At 44.5% G+C, this 26078-nt stretch overlaps 1 protein-coding gene across 1 annotated transcript in view; it reads left to right on the top strand.

The window, feature by feature from the left end:
• The window catches only part of Rcan2 (regulator of calcineurin 2), a 213269-nt gene extending 188167 nt beyond the window's left edge, over positions 1-25102 (top strand). The window contains exons 3-5 of the mRNA XM_051204351.1: positions 6553-6726; positions 9235-9406; positions 24691-25102. Coding sequence (XP_051060308.1) covers positions 6553-6726; positions 9235-9406; positions 24691-24851 — 507 coding nt within the window. The 3' untranslated portion in view covers positions 24852-25102. The remainder of the gene's footprint in view (positions 1-6552; positions 6727-9234; positions 9407-24690) is intronic.
• Positions 25103-26078: the final 976 nt, after the last annotated feature.

The following is a 26078-nucleotide window of genomic DNA, read 5'->3' as shown; positions in this document are numbered from 1 at the left end:
ACTGAGGCTTCTCTGGCTTGAAAGCTAAGCTCAGCTTAGACAATTCAGTTTCCTAAAACCAAATGGTCTGGCCAGCAGAAAGTGGACCAGGCAGGAAGAAAGCATGGAGAGAGAGCAGCCTCTCTTTAGGATGTTTAAGTGGAGTTTGACAGAATGAGATGGAAGTGGGGTGGGATGTTAGTGGGCTACATGATAGCCGTCTTATGAATGGCCTTGCATGCTAAGCCAAACTTCATTCTGAAAACCATGAAGTCTTACAAAGGAAAGGACATGATTGGAATTTCCTTTCTGAAGGTCCTCTCTAGCTGCGATCTTTCCAGGTTGCTTTCAAAATGACCAAATAGAAGGCATGCCTGAAATACTCACACGGTCGGCTGCAGCGAGCTCAGAAATTGGTAGTAAGAAGAAGGCAGCGGAAGAGTTATAATTGAGGACTGATCAATCCAGAGAATTCAGGAGCTACTGGCTGCTGAATACCAGAAGGCGAGGAGGCAGGAGACAGAACTGTTTGCTTCTGGGTTGAGCAACTGGGAGGATGGGGACATTTGTAGAGGCAGGTAAGTAGCAGGTCCCAGAAAAATACTTGGCTTCAGGACCGTTAAAGTTAAGATACTTACAGGCATCCCCCCAGAAACAATGAAATGTGGGTGTCACCTTGGGTGTAATCCCGGAGGCATCACCTACCATATTGTCTGAAACAGTTTTTCCTAGCCTTCGACTTGCCAGGTGGTACAGTCTGGCTGGCAAGTGAGCCCCAGGATTCATCCTACCTCTGCCATCTCAACTCTGGTATAACAAGTTCACACCAGCATGACTTGTGTTTTAGAACGTGGATCAGGTCTTTACCCAGGAAGCATCTTAGTTACATGTGTAAAGCTTTTTAGATGAGAAAGAAATGCCCGAGGCTCCTTTTTGGGGACTGGGATCTTTGTTTAAAATTTTTCTCCTGTATCCTTATGAGAGGGAATTAAAGACATTTTCCAGAGATTTCACATTTCTCGAAGCAGACATGTGGCATCAGTGAAGGAAAGTTGTGACTTTCCCATAGAGATTGGATGGAATGACGGGCATTGTTTGACATGAGCATAGCCCTGTCAAGGACCCCAGTGCCTCAGTCCTATGGAAATGGCAGAGCCTGCTCCAAGTTAGGCTCAGAGATATAGCAAAGCCTTCCTCTGGTCCATATATGAGTGCTGACGAATCATTGACCTTTAGCTAAGACTAGTGTATGGAAAGCATCCTATGGACCACAGCTTTCTCCTTAGGAATGCTACATCCTGAACCCTTCCAAAGACCTCCAACTCAGACTAGCTAATGCCTCCTCCTCATGCTGTACAAGAAACATGAGTTTCTTGGTTGTATGTAAGTACCCTCCATCAGAGCCAGCAGAGCCCATCAGGTCCCAGATTTTCTGTATGTGTATCTGTCATTTCTTCAATGCCTCTCATTTCTTTATCCCCATCTCAACACAGCCAGGTTTCCAGGACCAAGCTGTGCGGGAGATGGCAACCCTCCTGTTCATAATGATCTTGCATTAGAGTAACATCAGGACCAGAGATGGAACGATGCATGCAATAGTATAAGGACTATGAAATCATAATAGGTTAAACCCAAACCTAGGAATCACGTTCAGAGTTGCAGTCTTGGTAGTGAGGCCTTCTGAGAGGCCCATCAAAGCCAGTATCACCCCAACAGATGGATGTGATTATCCCGTGACTGGTCCATGGTATCTGTGGAAATGTGATAACTTGACAGTTTTTAAATTTTATCTGACAGGTGAAAATCCTGTGATTTTTAGATGCCAGCTTTATGTTACCATAATTTAAACCTACAAGGATCCTAAGAGTAAAACACTGAAAACTACATAAGGAATACGTCCTAGTTTCACACTATGTTAAACACTCCATTGAACACCCCACCCAGCTGTTTCACAAATACAGCACTGGTCCTTTAAGGGGATGAGGAAAATCTGCTTCGTTTTTTGTCTTGGGAACTCCGTGCTCCCTTCATATTAGCAGTGTTTATGTAGCTGTCTTGGGCTTTGCTAGCTGGCCAATGGTACATCTGTCTGGCTTGTAGTGCCTTCCTTTGTTTAGACAAAAACCTACACCCCAACAGTAATAAATCCAACTCTCTCTTGAGTGAGAGAGGAGTTAGGGAGAGAACCATCAGAAATTAGGCTGAGCCACTGTCTCTCTGACTGTAATTAAGGCCAGGGTAAGCATTTTAGCTCTTAGGTTCTCTAGCAGCCATCCAGCAGAAGGTTCTGCTATTGCCCCAGTTTTGCTGAGCACACACGGAAATGTTGTTGACCGAGGAAATAGTGTTTGCTGATGTTTTGATCAGAAACACTTCATCCACCATTCTGCCATGTGTTGTAGCTCATTCCTCACATCCGATCATCCCCTTTTAAGGACCCTGGACAGATCCAGTGGCCTCCTTTTAAAATCACATCCATCTTTGCCTTGTGGACTCTGAACTATAGAATGTGTGAGCGTTCCTTTACCCTGTATGTGTTCACAAAGATGGCAAGCACTGTGTCAGCCCAACTGTGGCAGAGGTCATAACTATGAGAAACTTCAGCTTCATCTAATACATCCACTAGGCTCTAAAATTCATGCTTCTCCCCCACCCCATTTTTCTTACACAACTTCTATCTGGTCTTCTTATACCCTATCATGTGTATGCTTGAATCTCTTTTAAAAATGGGACATGGAGTGTGTATAAATACTGGTTGCAGATATGAAGTAAGAAGCTTAAAGAAAACTTGGAGCCTGTAAAGTTTGGAGGGGCAGGTCTCACCCTACTCCAGCATGGATAGGGGAGGGGCACGAAGTCCGACTCCTAGCCAAGGAGTTATAGACAATGGACAGCTGATGAGGGAGGGAGAGTCTTTTTTTTTTCAGGGATTCAGTCCCTGAGAGGCTGTCCATGCTCTAGGACATGGTCCCACATCATTGCACCTACAGGAAGCACTGAGTGGACTCCATAAATTCTTTTCTAAAATGAGCACATGAGGGGCTGGAGAGATGGCTCAGTGGTTAAAAGCACCAGCTTCTCTCGCAAAGGAACCAAGTTCAGTTCTCAGCACTCACATAGTACCCCATAGCCCATCCTGGGGACCCTACACCCTCTTGTAGCCCCTAAAGATACCAGGCACAAACATTGTGCATCATCACCATAAACATAAGTACGCGTACATGCAAAATATAAATAAATCTTTTAGAATGGGCACATGAAGTTGTGAAGGACGTGCAAAATATAAATAAATCTTTTAGAACATGAAGTTGTGAAGGATGAGTAGGGAGAAATGAGGGATGAATTGGAGGGGAGGGAATTGGGGGTGAATTTGATCAAGGTATTATATATATATATATATGAAATTCTTAGACTATGCAAAATTAAAGAAAGAAATCTTACATTGAGATCCCTCAAGTAAAGAGCTAGGTACGCAAGCTACACTTACAAAACCAAATCTGTCAATCGAAGGATAGACAACACAAAATCCGATATCTACCATGTAATGAAAGGTGTGTCCCCTGTGAGTAGAAGAGGGAAACCTTTGGAGTAGAGGAAGACAGTAGCGGGAAAGGAGGTTAGGGCTGAGTGATGACATGGTGGGAAGGGTGAAGAACACAGTGTAATGGCGTGGATGCAAATCTCTAATGCTAACTTTTAAAAGAGGGCTGGAGAAGAGTCTGGAGATTGCACAGCTCTTGTGGAGGACTCCAGTTTGATTCCTAGTGCCATTTCAGTAGTTTACCAGTTGCAGCTCCAGCTCCAGGTGACACAATGGCCTCTTCTGGCCTCTACTAGCATCTACACACACACACACACACACACACACACACACACACACACGCATGCACGCACGCACACATTTTTTAATAGCTACTATGTGTGCCAATGATAAACCACAAGCTTTAAAACCAAAATTAATTTGATAAAAAAAATATATCCACCAGATCTTTTGGTCATCAATATTACTGGTTGTCATTAATAATGTGTGATTACACTGATTATTTTGTAAGGCCATGTAACTCAGGGAAGCTATCTTACAAATGACAGTGTCCTTTATAAAATCATGCAGGGGTTAACAATAAGCTCCACTGAAAGTAAAAACCACATCAATGAGCCTTAATATAGTTAAAGTGGTATTTGGCTGTGGCTTCAGACTTCTGAGCTGCCGTGACCTTTGGAAGCGACACCTTGTCAAGTGTTGCCACATCAAGGAAGAACAGCTACATTCCAGAGAGGTTATTCCCATAATCCACACTTCCCCCATACTTATTCATACCATGAGTCATAGCAGCTAGTGCACTGGAAGTAGATGGAAGATTAAAGATGATGATTTGCAACACAGCAATGACAATCTTCTGGTCATTTCCCATAATGTTAGGTTAATATATAATCAGTGTGTTACTGTTACTTAGAAATGCATTTGCAAGTAAATGCTTCTAAACTTCTGTTTTATTTCTGGTACAATAATTGTCAAGAGAGGAGATCTACACTATAAAGCTCTTTAGGCTCTTCAATTATTTCTGAGAATGTGTGGCCTAAGACCAAACTTTAGAGAGAGCTACCATAGAATAGCACAGACCAGAAGCTACAGGGAGACCTCACAGCCAAATGTGAGGGGTTTCACAGTGGCGAGAACTGTCAGATGGAGATGCATATTTGACTATGTGCTTGATGGGAACTGAGTATCAGGGCAGTTAATAGATTTGCTGTGGAGGAGGTAGAAAACCCCTGAAGATGGTCTTTCTATGTTCTCTCTGTGGATATACTGATGGGCTCAATATGTTTTGTCTTTCTCTAGCCAAATTGTCTTGTATACTGTTTATTGCCTCAAAATATGAATATGTATAGTGTCACTAATGGAAACCCCCCATTCTTGGCTAGATGTCACTCACCCCTACTACTGCAAGCTCACAGAAACTTGTAGAGGGAGCCTTCCAAGCACATGACACATGTGTATCAGAATCACCCCAGGCATAACGCCTCACATAGCCCAATGAAGACCCTACCCTGGCCCCTGAGCACTGAGCTGGACCTCCAAGTAAGGTTGCCAAGAGCTCCTTTTGTGGCACCATTCCCAAGGCTGTGTCCTTAACTATGCAAGAGTGAACGCTAGCTAAACAAGCCAGCAAGACTATGGGTGCCTTCATTTGTCTCTTCTCTTGAGAGTGAATGTCTGTGACTAGCTGCTTGGTTGCTTCACCCAAATGATGGTCTGTAACTTAGAGTTATAATCCAAATAAACCACTTATTTCCTTATTTTTTTAACTATTCATATAGTTAAAAAGCAGCTCTGTAGCCAGGGTCCCAGGTACTTTCACCAGTCCTTAACTTACTGAGTGAACTGGAAATATCTAATTGTAAAATGATGCCAGTGAATAGAAAAAGGTAAATTCATCATCCATCAGGTTAAAATTCCATGAGCCTTGGGCTGGAGAGATGGCTCAGTAAGTAAGGTACCTGAGAGCGAATCCTTAGCACCCAATTAAAGGCCAGGAATAGTGGTAGGAGGCTATAATCCCTGTGCTTGGGATGGGACAGGGACAAGTTGATCCTAGAGCTCATTGCTCAGCCAGCCTTGCTGAAAAGATGAGCTCCAGCTGACTGAGAGACTGTGCTTCAAAAACTGAGGTGTGGAGGGATTGAGAAAGACACTGAGCCATCAGCCTCTGGTCCTGATCTGTGCACAACCCACTGGCATACTTACACCACACGCACGCGCGCGCGCACACACACACACACGTATGGAATCCATTGTTCAGTTGTTCAGGCATTTACTCTTCTACTTGTTATGACAAAATACTGTTGGCTGTTGGAATTTAAAAATCAAGAACTTTTTAATTACAGAAACTACTCTCTTAAGACCCATTTCTCTATTAAGAATATACAGTGCTTACTACACACTGGCTTTCTAGTAGTAAGTTCTTTTGTAAGGCTAGGAAGAACTCTATAGATGGTGTTAATTTTATTCATACATACATACATGTGTTTAGCTCTATGATTTTTCCTTTCTATTCTTTCTTGAACCCTCTCTTCTGAGGGTCCTCTTACTTGACTGTGCTGATCTCTTGTATTAAATTTTTAGACAACCACACAGCTCTGTACTTTCTAAAACTGAAGGAGAGACCACGTAAGCATATAATGGACATTTTTCAGTTGCATTAAAATTGTGAATCAAGTCAAACTTTTTAAATTTCTGCTTTGCGTTATGGTGTCTTGGCTATGCTGCTGAAGGTTTTAAAAAAATAACAAGACTATAGTGGTTTAGCGCAATAAAGGTTGGTTGGGTTATTTATTTATTTATTTATTTATTTATGCCATAACAAAGTTGGCTGCAGGCTGGGTAGACGTGTGGAAAATACCACTCCTCTTTCTCATGGCTACCCAGGCTAAGGAAAGGGCTGTGTCTGGCCACTGTGCCTTCTGTTTTAACTTCCTGTTTTCAACAGCCCACCAAGGGTTACCTGCTTCTGTCACATGGCTTCATACAAGCCCCATGGCCAATAGATTTCTTTCTCTGCTTGTTTTTATCAGGAAAAATTTGAGGGACTGTTCCGGACTTATGATGAATGTGTGACGTTCCAGCTGTTTAAGAGTTTCCGACGTGTCCGAATAAATTTCAGCCATCCCAAATCGGCTGCCCGCGCACGGATAGAGCTTCATGAGACCCAGTTCCGTGGGAAGAAGCTAAAACTCTACTTTGCACAGGTAACTTTTCACCCTGCTCTTTTGGCTCAGCTGTCTAGAGTACTCATTGCCTTTGCAGAAGAGACAGATTTGATTCTTAGAACCACATAGTGGTTCACAAACATCTAGTGCCGTCTTCTGAGCCCTTAGCATACCAGGCACACATCTGGTACATATATGTAAATGTGGGTAAAGCATTCATGTATACAAAATATAATCTTTAAAAGCCGTTGTTAATTTAAAAAGCAACGCATTAAAATGTAACTGGGGACCTAGAGAGATAGTTCAGCAATTAAGAGTACTGGCTGCTCTTCCAAAGGACTAGTGTTTGATTTACAGCACTGTCTGAAACCCCAGTTCCTGGGGATCCAGTGCATTTTTCTGGCCACAGGCTCTGCACACATGTGAATTGGTTTGCTGCTATAATTAGTTCACTAAGAAAGAAACTCATTGGTTGTATAAGACCTGCACAAGATAGGCCAGTCTACATTCCAGCATGGAGGGGCAGGGGAACCCTAAAGTGGTAGACCTTACCTCTAACTGAGGGGCTTTTGACAGCTGATGGCTGCTAGGAGAGGAGACAGTTTCTCTAGTAGGTTGACTATGTTCTGGTGGATGGCCCCCTACCCATGGACAGCACTAATTATACTCAGGGGCTATGAAAACATAAAGAACAAGAGGCTGGAAGGGGAGATGAATAGCAGCAAATAGGATCAAAATACATTTATACATGTACAAAATTCTCAATCACTTACATTTTTAAAACAAGAAAATAAATAGACACAGCTCATGAATGACAGATAGAGCAGTGCCTGTGTCTGAGGACAGGGGCTCTCAGAGCTGTCAAACTAAGCTCCAACCAGAACAAGTCAGAGAAGCTCACTGGGACTCAGAGTCCTCATCTACGAGATGGAAAGATGACATCATCAACCCATACAGCTTTCATGATGATGGCATGGAAGAGTATGCACAGCAGTGCCAGGATTCTGGTTAAGGCACAATAAATTCCAGAGCTGCAGTAGAAAGTATCTCACCACAGTGACTCCTAACCTTCCTAGAAAGGGTTATGATTAAAATTTAAATGGTAGATTTGATGGTCTGCTAAAACTACCTAATGATTCAGATTCATGATGAAGAGTTATAAATCTATGAAAATTAATGTTATGCTTTGCAAAACCAAATGGTCACTATTCTAAATAAGGATGGGTAGTTCTTGGGGATGTTCATGAGGTCCACAACACTGGACAGTCAGTATCCACTATCTCCATCAAGGCCCCATTCATCACTAGGCAATAGTCATCTCTCAAATGATCTGTGAGTGGGATTCCAACCTTGGACCACACAAACATAGCACAGTGGAAAGATCTCAAGCATCAGCCTCAGACTCTTGCTAAAACCCTACATCTCTTATAAATTTATAAGACAAAGCTAGGACAAATCTCATCATCATTTACTAAAACCTGCATCAGGATTGGCTGTGATGATGTATGCCTGTAATCCCAGCATGCCAGAGCCTGAGGCAGGAAGACCTTGCATTCAAGGCCACTCTGAGCTACATAGTGAGACCCTGTCTCAAAACAAAAAAGACTCTATGTGTATATATATATATATATATATATATATATATATATATGTGTGTGTGTGTGTGTGTGTGTGTGTGTGTATTTATGTGTGTGTGTAGTATATGATAGATTAGGTTCCATTAACAGATAATATTGAGTTACCATGTGGCTCGGCAGTACTCTTCTGGGTACTAAAAATAGGGAACTCAAACAAATACTTAGGCAGCAATATTCTTAGCAGCACTGTTCACAATAAGTCAAAAATGAGAACAATCTAAAGTTATTCAACTGATAAAAGGATAAAGAGCTGTGATATATTCATACACAGGAATAGTATTCAGCTGTAAAAAAGAGCTATTAATAACCCATCACCAAGTAATGGGCCTTTAAAATGTGTTGGGAAGCTAGACACCAAAGCTCACCTGTTCTGTGGTTCTAGTCTCATAAGATAGGTAAAGTTCAGAGAAGTAGACAAGCTTGACAACCGTCAAGGTGTAGTAGGACACTACAGGGGTAGTCTTTGTTTAAGGGATGCATAGTTATCCTTGGGGCAATGGGAAGGGTCAGGACAGTGGTTCTCAACCTTCCCAAACACTGTGCTATGACCCTTTAATACAATTCCTCATGTTGTGGTGACCTCCAACCATAACATTATTTTTGTTGCTATTTCATTAAGTGTAACTTTGCTACTGGTATGAATATAATGTAGGTAACTATGTTTTCTGGTGGTCTTAAGTGACCCCTGTAAAAAGTCATTTGAGTTATAAGTCACATGTTGAAAATCACTGTGTTAGGAGCTCAATAGGATTGCAGCAGTGTGCAATTGAAACAAGCAAACCAACCGAATCAGAAAATGAGCACACGGTGTACCGTAAGAAGGGATTACCATTGAAATCTGGCTGTCAGTGAAGCCCTGCCCAGCTGAAGGCATGGACGATCACATGTCTGGTTCTCCTCCATTTGAAAGGTCCAGACCCCCGAGACAGATGGAGACAAACTGCATTTGGCACCCCCACAGCCTGCCAAACAGTTCCTCATCTCGCCGCCCTCATCTCCTCCTGTGGGCTGGAAGCCCATCACTGATGCCACACCAGTACTCAACTATGACCTCCTTTATGCTGTGGCCAAACTAGGACCAGGTAAGCTCTTGGCCCTTCTTAACACGAAGTATTTGTCAGCAACCTGCCAAACAAAATGAATAAGCGTGCACGCACAGGTTTCCTGTCACAGCTACATTTCTAATGGTGCCCTTGCTCCCTGTGGACGCTGGGGCTGGGAGGGAGGGATGATGGATGAGAACGCAGTGCCCAGCTCTGCACTTTCTGTAGAGCAATGCAGGGGCCTGCGCTAAGAAGACTGTGATTCCAGGTTGTAGTGCAAGACTTTAATGCAGAGACAGTGACCCACCCAGAGCTGGGATTTCTCTGTGCACCCTGAGGTCTTCAGAGAAAGAAAGACGCTCTCTCAGAGGTGAGCGCCTCATCCAAATGAAGACTTCCAAGTCTAGTAAGAAATCAGTGACAGTAGCCTCTCTCCATATACATACACAGAGAGAGGGGGAACATATAATTGCTTTGTTCCAATGTTAGTACATCTTAGCTTATTCGTTCATTGCAGTTACAGGTATAACTACTATACTTTACTTCCCCACTCCTCTGTGGATGGATGTTTGCATTATTCTCAAGATTTTGCACTGCCGTCAAGGATGCTGTTAGCATTCTTGTACATGTCTCTTTCTGCACTAGTCTGATGTTATTGCAGATTTTACATCCAGCAGTGATACCATCTCCAATTTCAGCTGGCGAAGCTTCTTTGTGCTCCAAATGACTTTTCCTTGTCTTCTTCAAAGAGAGGAAGTGATTGGAAAGGGAGGGGCTAAAACTAACACTCTAGAGATGGAGGATGAATGCTGGCTCTCAAGTCAGCTGTTTGTGCAGGTGATTCCTCTAGGGTGAGTGGGGATTTAAAAAACACAACCCCAGTAGATTGACTCTACCCTAAGATAGGTCAAGTCCAGAAATCTCCTGATTCTAACCTACAGGTGAGTTCAAGAGCCACTGGCACCTAAATTCCAAATTCTAGGAATTATGAACTTACAATACAGTCTTCCTAGTATTTCTTACACAGTCATGGAAATGTCTGAACCAGAGTCACCCATCCCAGACATCCAGATTCTCATATATCTCACCCTTTGCCAACCATGGGAATTGGAGTGAGCAAAGGTCCTGGTTTGCCAAGGATGGGAAGATTGCTGGGATGTGGGCTAAACCAGGCAATTCACAGGAAGAAACGGCTACCTTACTGTGTTCTTGGATGAAGATGGGGGTGATTTAGTTAATAAGCATTTTCTGTGAGAGAATGCATGGCCTTGGAGTGTGGAGCCTACCTCAGAAGAAAGCTTCTCCAGGTGGACCAATGAGCAATTTGGCTTCTGGGACCTTAGAAATGGCCATGATTTCACCCTCAGAGAGAGCCACTATGAGAAGGTGTATGTGTGCAGGATGGGCCTGTGAACAAGGTGATAGCATTTATGAGTGCCTTGTTCACTCCTTGGAGGCCTGAGTCTACATGGTCTCCACTCAAGGAGGGCCATAACTGTAGAGGGCAGTAGTAAGATGACACACAGAAAGTCAGGTTTGTTCAAATCAAGCCTTGGAAAGCCATTACCCATCACAGCAGGGAACCTCTCCAGCCCAATGGACCCTGAGGCATGCCAGCTTGACTCAGCTCTGAACATGAGCGAACATGTTGGATAATAGATCTTCCTGTAGAATCACCTGTAGGCTGTAGGCTGGCTGACTTGCACTTTACAGGACTGGAGACCAGGGACCCAGGGTAAGAACATAATTGCTGAGATCACAGCCAGGTAATCCCAAGGTTGTGCTTACCATCCTTCACTTGCATCATCGTGTGTGTGTGTGTGTGTGTGTGTGTGTGTGTGTGTGTGTTTGTGTGTGTGTGTGTGTTTGTGTGTGTGTGTGTGTGTGTGTGTGTGTGTGTGCGCGCGCGCGCGCGCGCCCGTGCAGGCGCCCATGTAAACCAGAAGTCAAACTGTATTACTGCTTTTCAGGTACCATCTACCTTTTATGCTTTAGGGTTTGTTTGTTTGTTTGTTGAGACAAGATCTCACTCTGCCTGGAACTCACCAAGTAACGAAGCTGACTGGCCAGTGAGTCTCAGGGATCCATCTGTCTCTACCTCTCCAGCACTGGGATTACACGTGTGCACCATCATGTCCGAATGTGTTCTGGAGATGAGGTGCTCATGTTTACATAACAAGCCCTTTACCTGTTGAGCCATATTCTATCCTGGTCTTTACTCTTCACCAAAGTGGCTCCTTGGTACAAAATTTACTGAGATTACAACTCAACTGCCCTGTGTTCCACTTACTTGAAATTGGTAATCCAGTAAAATTCTAGTCACTTTTTGGGTTTTATCAAGGATATGAACTTTTATTTGGAGTCAGTGTCAACAGAGAGTGGTACAGAGAGAAAATGAGGGCCAGACTTAGTCACCCTCACTGGTTCACAGTCCACTGTCTGAAATGATTGTCAGGGACATGTGTGACCTAAACAGCAGAGAGAGCGGACACTGGCAGCAAGGAGTAGGCCCCAGCAGGGATACTTTCTGGAACCTGCCACAGATGATGCAGGGAGGAAATGACCTCAGGCAGTCAGGAAAGGAGGGTGGCTCTTGTGAGAATCGAGCAAAAGTGATTGACAGCATCCAAATGCAGGGTAACCTATGGCCTTCACCTCCCTGCCTCATAGAAATGCACCACATAGCCTTTTGCAAGTGCCCCAGAGCTGTAGTCACCCCGTGTCACAGACTGGGGGATTGAGCTATGGGAAGACAGATGGGCTCCCCAGGGTGATGCTGCTGCTGGATGGTTCCGGATTCTCTTCTGATTCCGGGTCATGAAGCTCCACCCCTTGGCTAGATGCTCTTCTGTTAAGGATTATTGCCAACTTTAGGCCTGTTCCGCTTGTGTGCTGGGTAACTTCTGTTCTAACCCTGAGTTGGTGGTGATCTTCAACACCACTCCAGCCTTTCAGAAAGCCTGACCCAGTGTGGAGAGTGCACAATGATGGACCCATTCACTGCCTTGTGCAATGGCAGATGCCAAGGTCACCAACATCCAGGATTTCTTCCTCTGCAGGGTCAACTGGTATTGTGTCCTTGGAACATCTGCTGTCTGGATGGATTTTTTTGGACATTATAATCTGCATTTCTTGCCAGCAGTTTCTCTTTGCTTCCATATTCCATGTGGATAAATGACTTGTATCCAGTAATGGGGCTGAAAATGTCACAGGGGTCATATTAGAGGCCATCAACATCACTTCTCCATTGCTGAAATAGAACACCCAAGACTTGGTGATTCATAAAAAGGAAGGGTTTTGTTTCGGCTAGTGGTTCTAGAAGCTAGAAAGTCTAACACCCTAATGTCAGCATCTGCTCAGTTCATATGTCACCCAGAGGACACAAGGCAGCCAGGTATGGGAGAGCACACCTTTATTCCCAAGGTTTGGGAGGCAGAGGCAAGTGGATCTCTGAGCCAGCCTAGTCTACATAGCAAGTTCCTGGTCTGTATTCATTCAGATCTATATGGTTAGACCCTGTCTTTAAAACAAAACAAACCCACAGTTTGGGGCATACTCTATAGTAGCCCTCAGTGTGGTCACTAATCTAAGTCCCATGGAAACAAGATTGTAATTAATCTGTTCACTGGTACTCAGTCATCATCACCAAACCCCCTTCAACACTGCGGCAATCAGGAAGTGGAGGACCAGTGTGTGAGCCTAAAGTGGGCCCTTGGGCTGTAGTACAGGCGATTTCAGGCACAACAGGGAGGAATCAAGACTACACACTCCCTACATCCTCCTCTTCCCAACATGTCTGCCCTACCCTCCAACATAGCAAAATGACATAGCAAAGTAGAGAGATAGAAAGATAGATAGATAGATAGATAGATAGATAGATAGATAGATAGATAGATAGATATTTATAAATAGATAGACAAACAGACAGACAGACAGACAGACCAGTTGTTTTTGTTGTGGCACTCCACACAAATGTTCACTTCTCCTCATGGGTATTTTCTCTTGGTCAACTCTGGCTCTTCCCGGATTGTTTCAAAGGAGTATGTATGCTTTACTCACATTAGAATCCTCAGCTTCCAGACACATAGTAGATATTCAATAAATATTGGATGGCTGAATGCATAAATACATCAATGCTTCAGATGTTAGCCTGCTTAGAGATGATGTCTTCAGCAGCAAATTGTTGCTTTCTGTGTCTTTAGCGAGTCCTGAGCCAGATAGCAGTTAATTCATGTTTGCAATAACGAAAGGACTTTGAGCATTGCCATTAAAAATGATTTCATAAAATTCATTTCTTTAATCCTTTGGCAGAACCATTTCAGTGACAAATTATAACTCATTTCATGTTAAGGGTAACTATCTCAGTTCCAGATTATTTTTTAATATAATAGTTGCATTAATTCTTTGAGAATTTCATACATAGTGTTTTGATCATATTCACCCCTACCCCAGAGCCCCCCTCTCCCTCCCCACCCATTCTAACTTTGTATCCTTATTTTTAATAACCCACAGAGTTCCATTTTGGGCGTGGCCATCTTCTGAAACATTGGCAGTCTACCAGGGCCCACACCCTTTAACAAAACGGCCTCTCCCCGTAGCCTCCTCACTGGGACTGGGTGTCCATGCATCCCTCTCCTCTCCATACTAGGCCTGCCTTGTCCTTGTGAAGTCAGCTACAGCTCCTATGGGTCATGAGGGCAGAGGTGACGTGATATCCACAAGACACCCCATCCTTCCCACCTCTCACTCCTACAGTCTTTCCATGCCTTCTTCCCCATTGATCCCCGAATCCTGGGGAAGGGAATATGCACTTTGATCAGTTCTGAGTTTCTGCATTAAATACCATTCCCTGCACATACCCCAGGACTTTTTTGGAGGGTGCATTCTTTGCTTTACCAAAAACGGCCATTAGGGGCCTGCAGGACAGAATGTGCTCTCTTCTCTGTTCATGGGGCATTTACAAGGTCTATGAAACCAGGTCTTTCTGTGATTCTGACCCAGAGGCAGTAACATGGGTTCTGACCCGGAGGTGGGTGATGAGCTAAAATTATCCATTTTTATTTGCTCTATGATAGGTGCTATTCCTAATTTGAGAAGTAGTACAGGGTTAACTTTCTTTTCGTAATGTAATAAAAGACAGGGGAAATAAAATCCCAACCCAGCAAAAAACAGTGTATCCACAGCAGTGGGCAGAGATGGCGACTAGAGAGCCAACCCAACTACTCAGGAGGAGGGTCTGAGCAGATGTGCAGGGCCCGCCTTTGTTCTGCTCTCTGGAGGGCACAGAAGGTCATGCTCATTGCCACTGAGAATGCCTACAGGGAAAGAGGAAAACATTGTCTATTTCCTTCTCCCCTCCTGCTATTTTTAGCTCTGCTTAGCGAGATCAATTTTAGTTAACTGCAGAGGAGGGTTTTAAATGGTACTTCAGTTTCAAGTTGCCCACGTCTGCTATATTTAGATCCCACTCCCCCCACACCAAATTCTACTCTATCAAAACATGTCATAGTAAAGATGCTTTGCTGCAGTCGCTGCTTAGCACACAATTTCCCTCAAGTGGAAGATATCTGTCACTAATTAACATAACTCACAAGGAAGACATATCTATTCCAAGCTCTGATTCACTGGTAAGGACAATTCCTTCTCAATTATAAATGAGCACCTATATTTTGGGTGTATGGTATGAACATTACATGAAAACTCACTTCACATTTCAATACGGCTATACTCTGATCACAGGCATGAACTGCACACAGAGCAGCCAGCATCCCTCATCCCCAGCCGGCATGGTCTCCAACCATGGCTCCCCACATAGGATGCACAACTCTGATCCTCCAACAGATGCTCATCAGCTTCTGTTTCCTCTCCGAGAGTTTTCCCTGCAGGGGCACACATGTAAGAGAGCCCTTGTTTGTCCAAGTGGTCCTTGGGTGTATCTTCATCCTGCTGAGTGTCAACTTGAACCCTCCCCCAATCGGCTTTATTTCGTCTGCACCTCCTCCCTCCATCTTTGTACCATGACTTCAGGCCCTCTGTCTATGGATACATCCTGTGTAGTTCCCTAGGCCCTACAGATCTCAGGATGCACTGAAGACAAATGGCCACCAGGATTTGGCACAAACTAGAAACCTCTAGAAGAGGTGAATAACTCTTGTGATAAATTCCATGGGAACTCTTCCTCTTCTTGCTATTTCCCTAAGTCTTTCTCCATCTTCAGAAGCAAGACAGAGAGGGAGAATGCTAGCAATCCAGGTGAGGGGCAGCTTCCTATCCTGCGTTGATATAACGCCTGCCTCTACCAGGAAGTCACTCCTGTACCACTCACACCTCTCGCCTATGCACAGCGATGGTGACACTGTGGTACCCAGCCTGGACTGCAGCAGGTTGACCAACATTAAATATAAACATGCGCAAACGCCAGGAAATCCAAGAAAACCCTTTAGAGGCAACTGGAATTCTTTGAAATGCTTCTGTAATTCCTGTCCTCCCTACCAGTCCTTAACAGTAAGTTCTTTCTCTGCTTGGGTTATCTTGAGAATTGGTCAATGGGACAGCTCAGCAAATAAAGGTCTTTGCCGCCAAGCTCAGTGATCAGAGTTTGATCCCCAGGCCTGTAGTGAAAGGAGAGAACTGACTTCTTGGAGTTGTCCTTTGACCTCTGCACACTCCATGGTACATGAATGCACAAAATAAATACATAGAAGTTTTAAAAAAAATTTTAAACTTTGTGAATAGGCAACTACTCAATAGCTGTGATACTAAAGTGTTCAGTGAGCTCTGCTCAGAGTACCTGGTCTTTTCTAGCTGTAAAGAATATCCATCATGGCCAGGTTGTGGTGGTGCACACCTTTAATGCCATCACTCAGGAGGCAGAGGCAGGTGGATCTCAGTGAGTTCGAATCTAGCCTGGTCTACACAGTGAGTTCCAGAACAGACAAGAATATTACACAGAGAAACCTGTCTAAAAAAAACAAAACAAAATAAAAGAATATCCATTATAAAGTTGGACTCTCCTCTTGCTTTGGGATAATGACTAAAACTCAAGGTTAGAATCTAGATTGCATCTTCTATGTTCTCTATGACCTGAAGCAAGTTCCTTACCCTCCTGACCCACTAGCCATGATGAAGCACATGTCACAGAGCTGTATAGCAAGTATTAGTTTTATATGTGATGTACTTAGAGACTTAGCCCAGTGCCTGGATGTAGTAAGTGCTCAATAATAGAGATCTTACTGAGTTTGAGGTGCATGCCAGCTTTCTGTGACATAGAGTAAGCAAAGCAGATACTTCTCTAAACAGTGTTCAGCTTGGGTGAGAAAGCTAGAACAATAGTAAAGCTGTAGAGGAATGTTCATGAGCGAGTCTGTTTCCATAGAGACAGTAGAAAGGGATCAAAGTCACAGGTATGAGAATTCACACAGGATTTACATGTGGCTGTGGTCACAACCTAAAGGGAGTCAGCACTGACCAAAGAGGAGCCCCAGCTGCTCCCAGAATCAAAGTAGAAGCAAGAGCTTGTTGATTATGTGGCATGGGCTAACACCTTCTCCATCATCATCATCATCAGCAGCAGCAGCAGCATCTCCTCACATAGTTTACAAAGTCAACAAAGTACCCTTATAGCATCCAGATGCCCTGTGTATTTTCCATCCTCGTTACTTTACTCTTTCTTTTAAAAGTTTATTATTTTTAAACTGTTTATATTTTCTATGACTGTCTGTACCCATTTTTTTTCTTTATTTAGCATCTAAGTACATTTTTAAACACATAGTACCAGTTCAGAGTTTTCGTTGGCCTGGACCTGGTCTTTTTTATTTTATTTTTTACATCTTCAGCCTCCTCTGACTGCATAGACCAAAATTTAAAGTGCTAGGCTACCCCACTGTGACCCTGCTTAGCACATGGCATGCTGGTGGCTGACTCCATCCCCCTCAGTTTCCCTAGAGCCGAGTCTCATGTTGGTGTGTACTGCCACCAGAGCCATATTTACTCATCCCAGCTCTGTGAATGTGTTGTGTCTGCCTGAATCAGAAGTTTGTACCCAGTGTTAGCTTCTCAAGTGCTGGGCTGTATCAGGGCCTCTTAAAAGAGCCAAGCCTACCAGAGAGACTGCTTTCTCAGGCCCTATGTGGATAGTCAAACCCCACGATGGATGCCATGGATGTTTATTGACCTTCTATCTTACTTCAGTGGTTCCCAGCTGCCGTGTGTGTATACTAGACTTTATACAGGTGATTATTAATAGCTCAGTGCCCTCTGTAAATCAACCCTGTATTTATTGAGCATTAACTAGTGGATTCACTCATTCACTCATCAGTCACTCATTCATTCACTCACTCATCAGTCTACATCTTGACTTCAGTAATGTGGGATGCAAACTATCACTAGAGGAACTAGACAGATGGCTCAATGAATAAGAGCCCTTGGTCTACAAGTATGAAGATATGAGTTCAAATCTCCAACTTCAATATAAAATTTCAGACATGGCTAGGCATGCCTGGAACTGGGTCATTACCAAAGAGGTTGACAAGGACAGATCTTGTAATCTTGATGGCTGGCTAGCTTAGCTGAGTCTGAGCTTATGGTTCCATGAGAGACTTTATCTCAAGGAGCTTATACAGGGAATGATGGAAGAAACACACATGTGCACGCACACATGCAAATATCATTGAATTAGATAATTATCGGTAATACAACACATGATATATTTAAGTGTTAGAATTGAATGGTTCTGATTACCTCAAAAAAAAAATCCAAAGTCTCATTAAAATAACAACTTACAGTTTTCTGTCTCTTAGCTATAGAGGTGTGGATATGAGTAGGAAGAGAGAGGAGAAAGGAGACTTAACCAATGACAATTCAGGAAACAAAGAGCTGTGGCTGGGGAGAAAGTATGGGTCTGTCTTCAGGACCAGCTTCCATGGTGCTCAGCTATATGCTCTTCTTTGGGACCCAGCCTGTCTTTCACCCTTTAGGGTTTTTTTGAGAGCCACTGAGTCAAAGCTCTTTGCAACTATTCCTCAGCTTAGTTATGTAAATGCTGAGTGGTCAGTCACTTCATCCTATTGGAAACCCGAGATTATTTGAGCAACACTAACCACAGCGACATTCTCCCAAATAATTAACATTGTGCATCTTGGGAGAGCTTTCTATAGTCTGCATGAGTTGACTTCACCGTATCCTAGGAACACAGGCGCTAACCTGCTAGTTCTCAGAAACGTATGCGAATTCCTCTGAGTCACATTATTATGGGATAAGGCAGGTCCCCATCTGTGGTTTTAAGAAGATTAGTTACTGTGGTGAGCAAAACAACAGGAAGGGCTCCAGGTGGCTGGAAGTGCATCCCGGGTGGGGTCTTTGCCTAGCAGATGTTGGGAGGAGCACATGTGGAAATGCTTGTGAACCATGTTGAGGAAAACCCTGGGAGGATCAGTTTTGGTGGCTGATGGGAAAGAAATTCGGCTGTCTGGCTTTAAGGATTTTCACCTAGAAGCCTGGAGGACTGAGAGAAAGACCCCTGAGGATAAGCAAGGCAGAAAGGAAACAGGGACGAGGCAAAGATACAGTCCATGTTATCTCTAACATGGGAGCATGAACAGGAGTGGGTACTTAGAGATGTCAGTCAATAGGGCGAGACCAGCCTGGAAATACACTCCTCCTACAAGGGCATCAGTGTGCAGGAGTGGGAATATTCCAGAACAGTAGAAAGTGCAGCAGAACAAGCCTCCTATGCCAGTAGATCTTGCTATATTTGAAAGCCCCTGGGGCAGGGAGTCTATCTATTCCCCCATCAGGACAGTCCCCAAAGCCTAAGGTCTCTGAGGGTTCCTTCTGTCTTGCAACAGAAAGGGTTTGGTTTCTGGTTTTGTTTTTGTTTTCCGTCCTAACTATTAAAATCTAAACAGTCTTGACTTTGCTTTAGTGCGCATGCATACCTCTGCACCATCTCCAGACCCTCCCACCTCTGCAAGAAGCCTGTGCTTACAAACTCTATGACCAGCGATGCAGCTCAGTCACAGCCTAGACTCAAAAGTGATGGTGGCTCTCTGTGTCATTTAGACTGGAAGACACTGCCACACAGCATCCCTCAGGACTCTGCTCACCACTGACAGGGGTGTCTTGCCTGCGGCAGAGTCCCTCCTTCATACCGCAGGAACTAGGACATTGTCACCAATCTGACTCCACCTGCTCAGGAAGAGAGAGGACAGAACTTCGGCATCTGTTTTGAACAGTAGCCAAGCCTTGGTTGGTGTCCATGACCTGAATTGGCATTTGACTCTTGCCCACACTAGACCATTTTTCAAGTGTCTCAGCAGAGGTCAAGGAAAAACCCTGACTGGTACAGCTTTGATGACTTTTAGTCCTGGCCTCCATTCTGCAGGACAATCTAATACAGACAGAGGAATGTGCATGTGACAGATGAATGCTTTCCTTGTTCCATCAAAGAAACCAGTCTGAATGCCCTGTCCTCACTGTACCATGGCAAGACTGTCCCCACCCTGGGTGGATAAAGCTTGACTTGCACTTTGTCCCCAACTAAGCCCAGTTGTTCCCTTTGCACGGTGACAGCATTGACGTCAACCCTCATGGCAGAAGAATTAACTGAAGCCCCAGGGGAAAGAGAAGCCAAAAAAAGAAAGATTCAATCCAGTAAGGCCAAAACCATTTCTTTTTATTTTGTAGGCACTCAGCAGATGTTAAGCTTTGCGGGATCTTGATAGTAACAGAGTTTCCCAAAATAGCACAATGAGATGTCAGCCTTAGCGGGACTGCAGCCAGGAAGCATCCCTTACACCATGCAGTCTGTTTTGATGTACATAGCTGAAGATGCTTTGTACCCCATATGCAGAGGCTGTGCAAGAATGGACCCCACAGCTATGGTCCCATTCTGGGCCCCATGTCGTCCTCAATTCCAGAGGTATGAACAGGGCCAATGAGGAGGGCCTGGAAGGAGCATTCAGCATCTTAGCCAAGGCAGAGAAGATGTAATCAAATCTACCTTCGCTCATTGTGTTTCACTACGATTGAGGAGGGTGGGAGAGAAGGTGGAGGAGGGGGGCAAAGACAGAAGAGAGAAGGAGCAGAGGAAGGACATGAAAAGATAGAAGGTAAGGGAGGGTGGAAGGAAGATTGGGAGGAAAGAAGGAATTAGAGAGAGAATAAAGGAGAGAGGAAGAGAGGGAGGGAAAAGGGAAGAAAGGGGGAAGGGAAAAAGAAAGGGATATCCAAGCATGGTAGAATGTGCTAGAAACACCAGCACTTCAGAGGCTGGGACAAAAGGGGTCACAAGTTCGAGGCCAGCTTGGGTTACAGAATGGCACCTTAGCCTTCTTGCCAAAAGATGAGGAAAGGGACTGTGTTCACTCTGGCCTGCATCAGCGCTGTCACCCCACAAGAGCCTTAGGTTTCACAACCTTCATGTGCACACTGATAAAGGGTCTCACGCACACAAGCACACACACACACACACACACACACACACACACACACGTACATAGCTGTACACGCATGCTCCATCTCTGCACTCACAGTAAGCAGAGCAGGGCATGGGACCACAGTGGTTCTTGGAGTTCCTCACTGTGGGCTTTTTGCTCAAAGATTGCCATCTCATTGGAGGACTCAGGGATCACTTCCCACCGTCGCCCTTGATGAATAGCAAGCTATGGGTACACACACACACACACACACACACACACACACACACACATACCCCTCCACTAGATCAGAGCCAGCAGGGTGGCTGCCCCTTGCTGGTGAGTGTTTGTTATCTAAGAAGCAGCACTCAGAGATACTGCCAAGCCATCCTGAACCATCTTCCGCACCCCTCAGATAAAGCTGGTTTCCAGCCCACCTCCTCCCCTGCTCCACACCATTAGCAGAACCCAAACAACCTCTTAGAGCTTTGATTTTTTTGTTGTTGTTGTTGTTGTTTACATTGAGACAAAATACTATTAGGGTGATGACACCCACTCAATTCGATTCATTTCATGTAGCATTAGATAGACCACAAAAACATGCCTACAGTGACTTCAGAGGGGGTTAATCCCTTACTGGGTTAATGCATGCTCTCCCTTCCAGCTCACCATAGAGCAGGAATGTCAAACAGAGGCACCATGCTGACTTGTCCATGTCAGCTGAAGTGAATGGGGGCATAATATTTGACACAGTCCTTCCTATCTGCAATTTCAACGCATCTGACCTCAGTCTTCATGCACTGCAGAACAACAGCTCTGCCTGCTTTTATCTCTTTTGCTTCCACAGCACTCAGAGCCATGATTTTGTTTTCTTGGACCATTTACTGTGGTGATTCAGGAAAGCACCTACTGACATAGTGGGATGCTGATGGAGGGTGTCTGGTAAAATGTTCCCTGACTCTCAGGCTGAAGAGACAGGTCAGTGTCCATGTAAGGACTTGAGTTTGGATCCCTAGAGCCCACAGAAAGCCAGAGGCACTAATGTGTATGCATAGCCTCAGCGTTCCTATGCCAAGATGAAAGCTAACAACAGGGGAATCACAAACAGGTATTGCCCAGCTATCCTAGTATATCTTGTGGCAAAGGGACCCTCTTTCAGAAAATGACTAGGCAAGGACTGATGCCCAAGTTTGTCCTCTGACATCCACACCTGTTCAGGAACATGCAAGCATGCTTGTGCATACAAACACATACATACAACTTTAAAAGGAATGAAACGTTTCCAACTCAATAAAAAGCAGTTTAACAGCTTTCTAGGCTGTAGAACATTACAAAGGAAATGGCTTTTACAACTAGACATACATTTCTAGGTGGTCCAAGATCAATGTACACAGGATCACATTCTCTCTGGAGGTGCTAGAGAAGGACCTGTTCTTGGCTTTTTCCTAGCGTCAGGTCATTCCTTGCCTTTGGACAACATAGACCTACTCTCTGCGTGGCATTCTGTGTGAGTTTCTGTGTATCTTGTCCTTTTTTATAAGGACATAATGACTTCATTTGAACTTGATCATCTGAAATGACCCTACTTTCAAATCTGGTCACAATCACAGGGACTAGAGGTTAGGACTTTGGTACCTTTTAGCCAGACAGTTTAACAAACAACAGTGACTGAATGGTATGACCTTCCTCCCAGCATCACTCAGGAGAGCTTTGATGCATAAGCACTACATCATCAGGGATCCTCGTCTCCAGCATCAGCATCCAAACTTGAAGTCTATGACTTGCAAGCTTTCTGCTCCACTGTTGTTGCTTGCCAGAAAGTGCACAGTGGCACACATGGCTGGCACACTGACTAGCACACATGCCAGTCAGCAAGTAGGGGTTGTTTCCAAATACACCTAGGACAGCAGGCAAGATTCCGGGACAGGTTGATGCCAAGGTCATGATTCTAGAAAGAGAGCACAATTGAAGGAACTCTCAGAGAGAGGTGAAACTATGATAAGATGGTGGAAGAATGTGGCCACCATGATTAAGAGATAGTGGGAAAGTCACTCCGCTAATAGGATAGGTGAAAGTGTGTGACCACAATTGGGAGGGAGCAGATACGTCACTCTGGCAAAGCAAAAAGGGTGAACTCATGGGGCTGGTGAGTGATGGCATAGAATCTTCTGGACCAATTCAAGGACATCTGGACTTGATCTAGTGAGATTTGAGGAGCCGGTGACCAAGATGCAGTCTAGAAGGTACTATTTTCAGAAGTCTTTTTTTCTGTTGAGTCATGCATGAAGGATGGGAAGTGAGTGGTGAGGTTTCGTGGAAGATGGAGATGTGAAGAGTTGTGAAGTTATAAGCATAGACCCACCTTCTCTTGCTCCCGTACCTGGAAGTCTTGGTGCTTCTACTGGACTATGCTCTTAAGGCACAGATGTTGTTTAAGAGCACTCGGTAGCCAGCATGGGGAAGACTGTGAGGGAGGTTCAGGAAATACCTACTGAGGTGAAGCAAAGACAGACAGATTCCTGGGAGTGGTCTGATTATAAAACAGGGGCTGGAAGATGGCTCAGTTGCTAAGATGCCTACAAGCACTCAGGAAGCACGAGGCCCGAGTTCAATCCTCAGAACCCACATCCAACGGGCTGGCCATTTACAAACAAGGTACTGCAGGGCCTAGGGCTTGCTGGCCAACCAAGGGAGCCTGCACAGTGAGCCATGCCAGGGAGGGATCCCATTTCAACACAGCCACAGCAACAATAACACTCAAGTATCTACTATGGCTTCACGAGTCCACGCACACATGTATGTCTGTATGCCCATGTACCTCCAGCCCCAACACACAGAATGAGACTTTTGGAATTAGGGCCTTAATGGTGATCTGCCAATTATTTACTACCACTGAAGATTCCAGACAAGCAATGTCCCATTCTTATATCTCAGAGCAGTTGCGGTTGTATTATATGCCTGGAGGAGAATTTAAAGACTAGATTATCCAATAGGCATTTGACTCAAGATTACTCAGCTCCTAGTAGCATGACTGGGGATCAGACAGTAACAGGTATGACTAACAACTGGCTGTGTCACTCAGCTTCCCATCACTGAACTAATCAGCCAATGAAGTTGACTTTAGCTTATGATTTCAGAGCATCTGGTCCATGCTCCCTTGGCCCTCTGGAGCATAGATTCAAAGGAGGGAGTCATGCTGGAGAAGGCTGACTCGCCTCATGGAGGTCAGCAAGCAAAAAGAAGGAGATAGGAGAGGCCAGAGGTCCCATCAAGTCCTTCTACGAGACTTCAACTGATGCCATTACCAACAGGACTGCAAGTCAAGCCTTCGCAGGGCACTGAAGGGTCAAAGTATTACATTGCACCACCCATTTAGTCCCCACAATCCAACAAAATGGAAGTAGCATTTTGAAATTCACAGTCAAGCTTGCTGTGACTGAGAAAGGTTAAGCGGCTTATTTTGGAGTCGGATAGTTGAATAGTGGACAGATGCAGTTGGATGTTAGATAGATGGTCGCCTGGACACAATGACTAATAGGTCTCATTCCATCTAATGCCAGCTCACAGGCTTTCCAACGCACCTAAAAATGTTTGTCCTACTTCCTTTGCAAACCTTGCCAAGACAGCTGTTAAGAATCCTTCCCTTGGGTAGGTCTGGTGGTGCATGTCTTTGATCCCAGCACTTAGGAGGCGGAGGTAGGCAGATCTCTGTGAACTGGAGGCCAGCCTGGTCTACAGAGTGAGCTCCAGGACAGCCAGGGCTATGCAGTGCACAGCCAGGCTTGTCTCAAAACCAACAACAAAACACACCAAAGGAAAAACAACAACAGCAAAACTAAAATACAACAAAACCCAGCAACTAACCAAAAAGAATCCTTCCTCTTCCTCACCCGATGTCTTGCTTTTCAGGAGAGAAGTACGAACTGCACGCGGGGACAGAGTCCACACCAAGTGTTGTCGTGCATGTGTGCGACAGCGACATGGAGGAAGAGGAGGATCCAAAGACTTCCCCAAAGCCAAAAATCATCCAGACCCGGCGTCCCGGCCTGCCACCCTCTATGTCCAACTGAGCGCCACCATGACAATATGCATCTCCTCTATTATGCTTCCCCATTGTGATTTGTCCAAAACATTAATTGCCTTTAAGTCCCTGGGTGTTTGCGATCCCTTCCTTGTAATTAAGCCTCTCGGACAAAAGGGCTAGGAAAAGATGACATGTCTCCCGATCAACTCATACCCATCAACGATAATCCATTATTTAGAAAGTTCTAGAGAAAAGAAAAAAGGTAGTATTTTCTTATTAAGCAATCAGGACAGCCTATATCTCTGTTCTATCATGTTGATCCAAGTCATTGACATCAGTAACAAATGGCATTTATGTTGTTTGTGCGATGCTCCAGCGGGGTGTGTGTGTGTGTGTGTGTGTGTGTGTGTGTGTGTGTGTGTGTGATGTTATATTTTTTCCTGGCCACTTATATAGGACCATAGTAAACTTGATTTTGACTGCATGGGATCCCCCTATCTGTCTTACCCAGTCCTCTGCATCCCGACATTCCCAGGACATTGCACGATCACCAGCATTTATTTTGATGATTTGAGGGTACACCCCACCTCACGGTATCCCAGCCGTGTCCCCAGCCCCATCCCATTCAACAAGTCTGGGAATCACTTTCAGTTTGAGTCTATACATCACATAGCTCTGTCCAAATTCCTGGAAGCAAAATTGAGCTTGGCCCCAAAGGTACCCCTCAGTAGGTTCTGAACACCACTACCACATAATGTCACTGGGGAGGCGTGTCCAGGTGACAGAGACCGATTTCAGACAAACCTGTTTATTATAAAAGTCTCATGGTTTCTGAACGATTGCCCCCACCTCCCACCTCTTTGTATATTTGTACAGATGTTTGAGCTGTGCGTTGAAAATCTGGATTTTTTTTTTTTATTTAGTGATTGTTCAACCACTAACTAACTGCTTAGCGACATCATGCCTGTGTTGCTTCTGAAGGCATTCTGATTCTAACGTAGGTAATCTGACGCTATCACATGCTCTTGCCGTTAATGCTTAGTTGAAAGAGGGTACAGCAATGTCTCGTGTCGATATATAACTGACCAGCAACCTCTTTGCTGTCAAGACCACCTGTTTTTAAACAAAGATCCAAGTGTCAGTTATAACCAACTTGGATGATGCTAAATCCCAGAACGCAGACACAGCTGAGCATCTCAGAGCACAAAAGGATGATGGGTAAACGGATAGTACTTCCACTCATCCAGTGCCCGTGTGCTCAAAGGTTCTTTGT

The sequence above is a fragment of the Phodopus roborovskii genome, unplaced genomic scaffold (assembly GCF_943737965.1).
Source record: "Phodopus roborovskii unplaced genomic scaffold, PHOROB, whole genome shotgun sequence".
Classification (NCBI taxonomy): domain Eukaryota; kingdom Metazoa; phylum Chordata; class Mammalia; order Rodentia; family Cricetidae; genus Phodopus; species Phodopus roborovskii.
The sequence above is the reverse complement of the archived record's forward strand: the minus strand, read 5'-3'. Positions and strand labels throughout refer to the sequence as shown.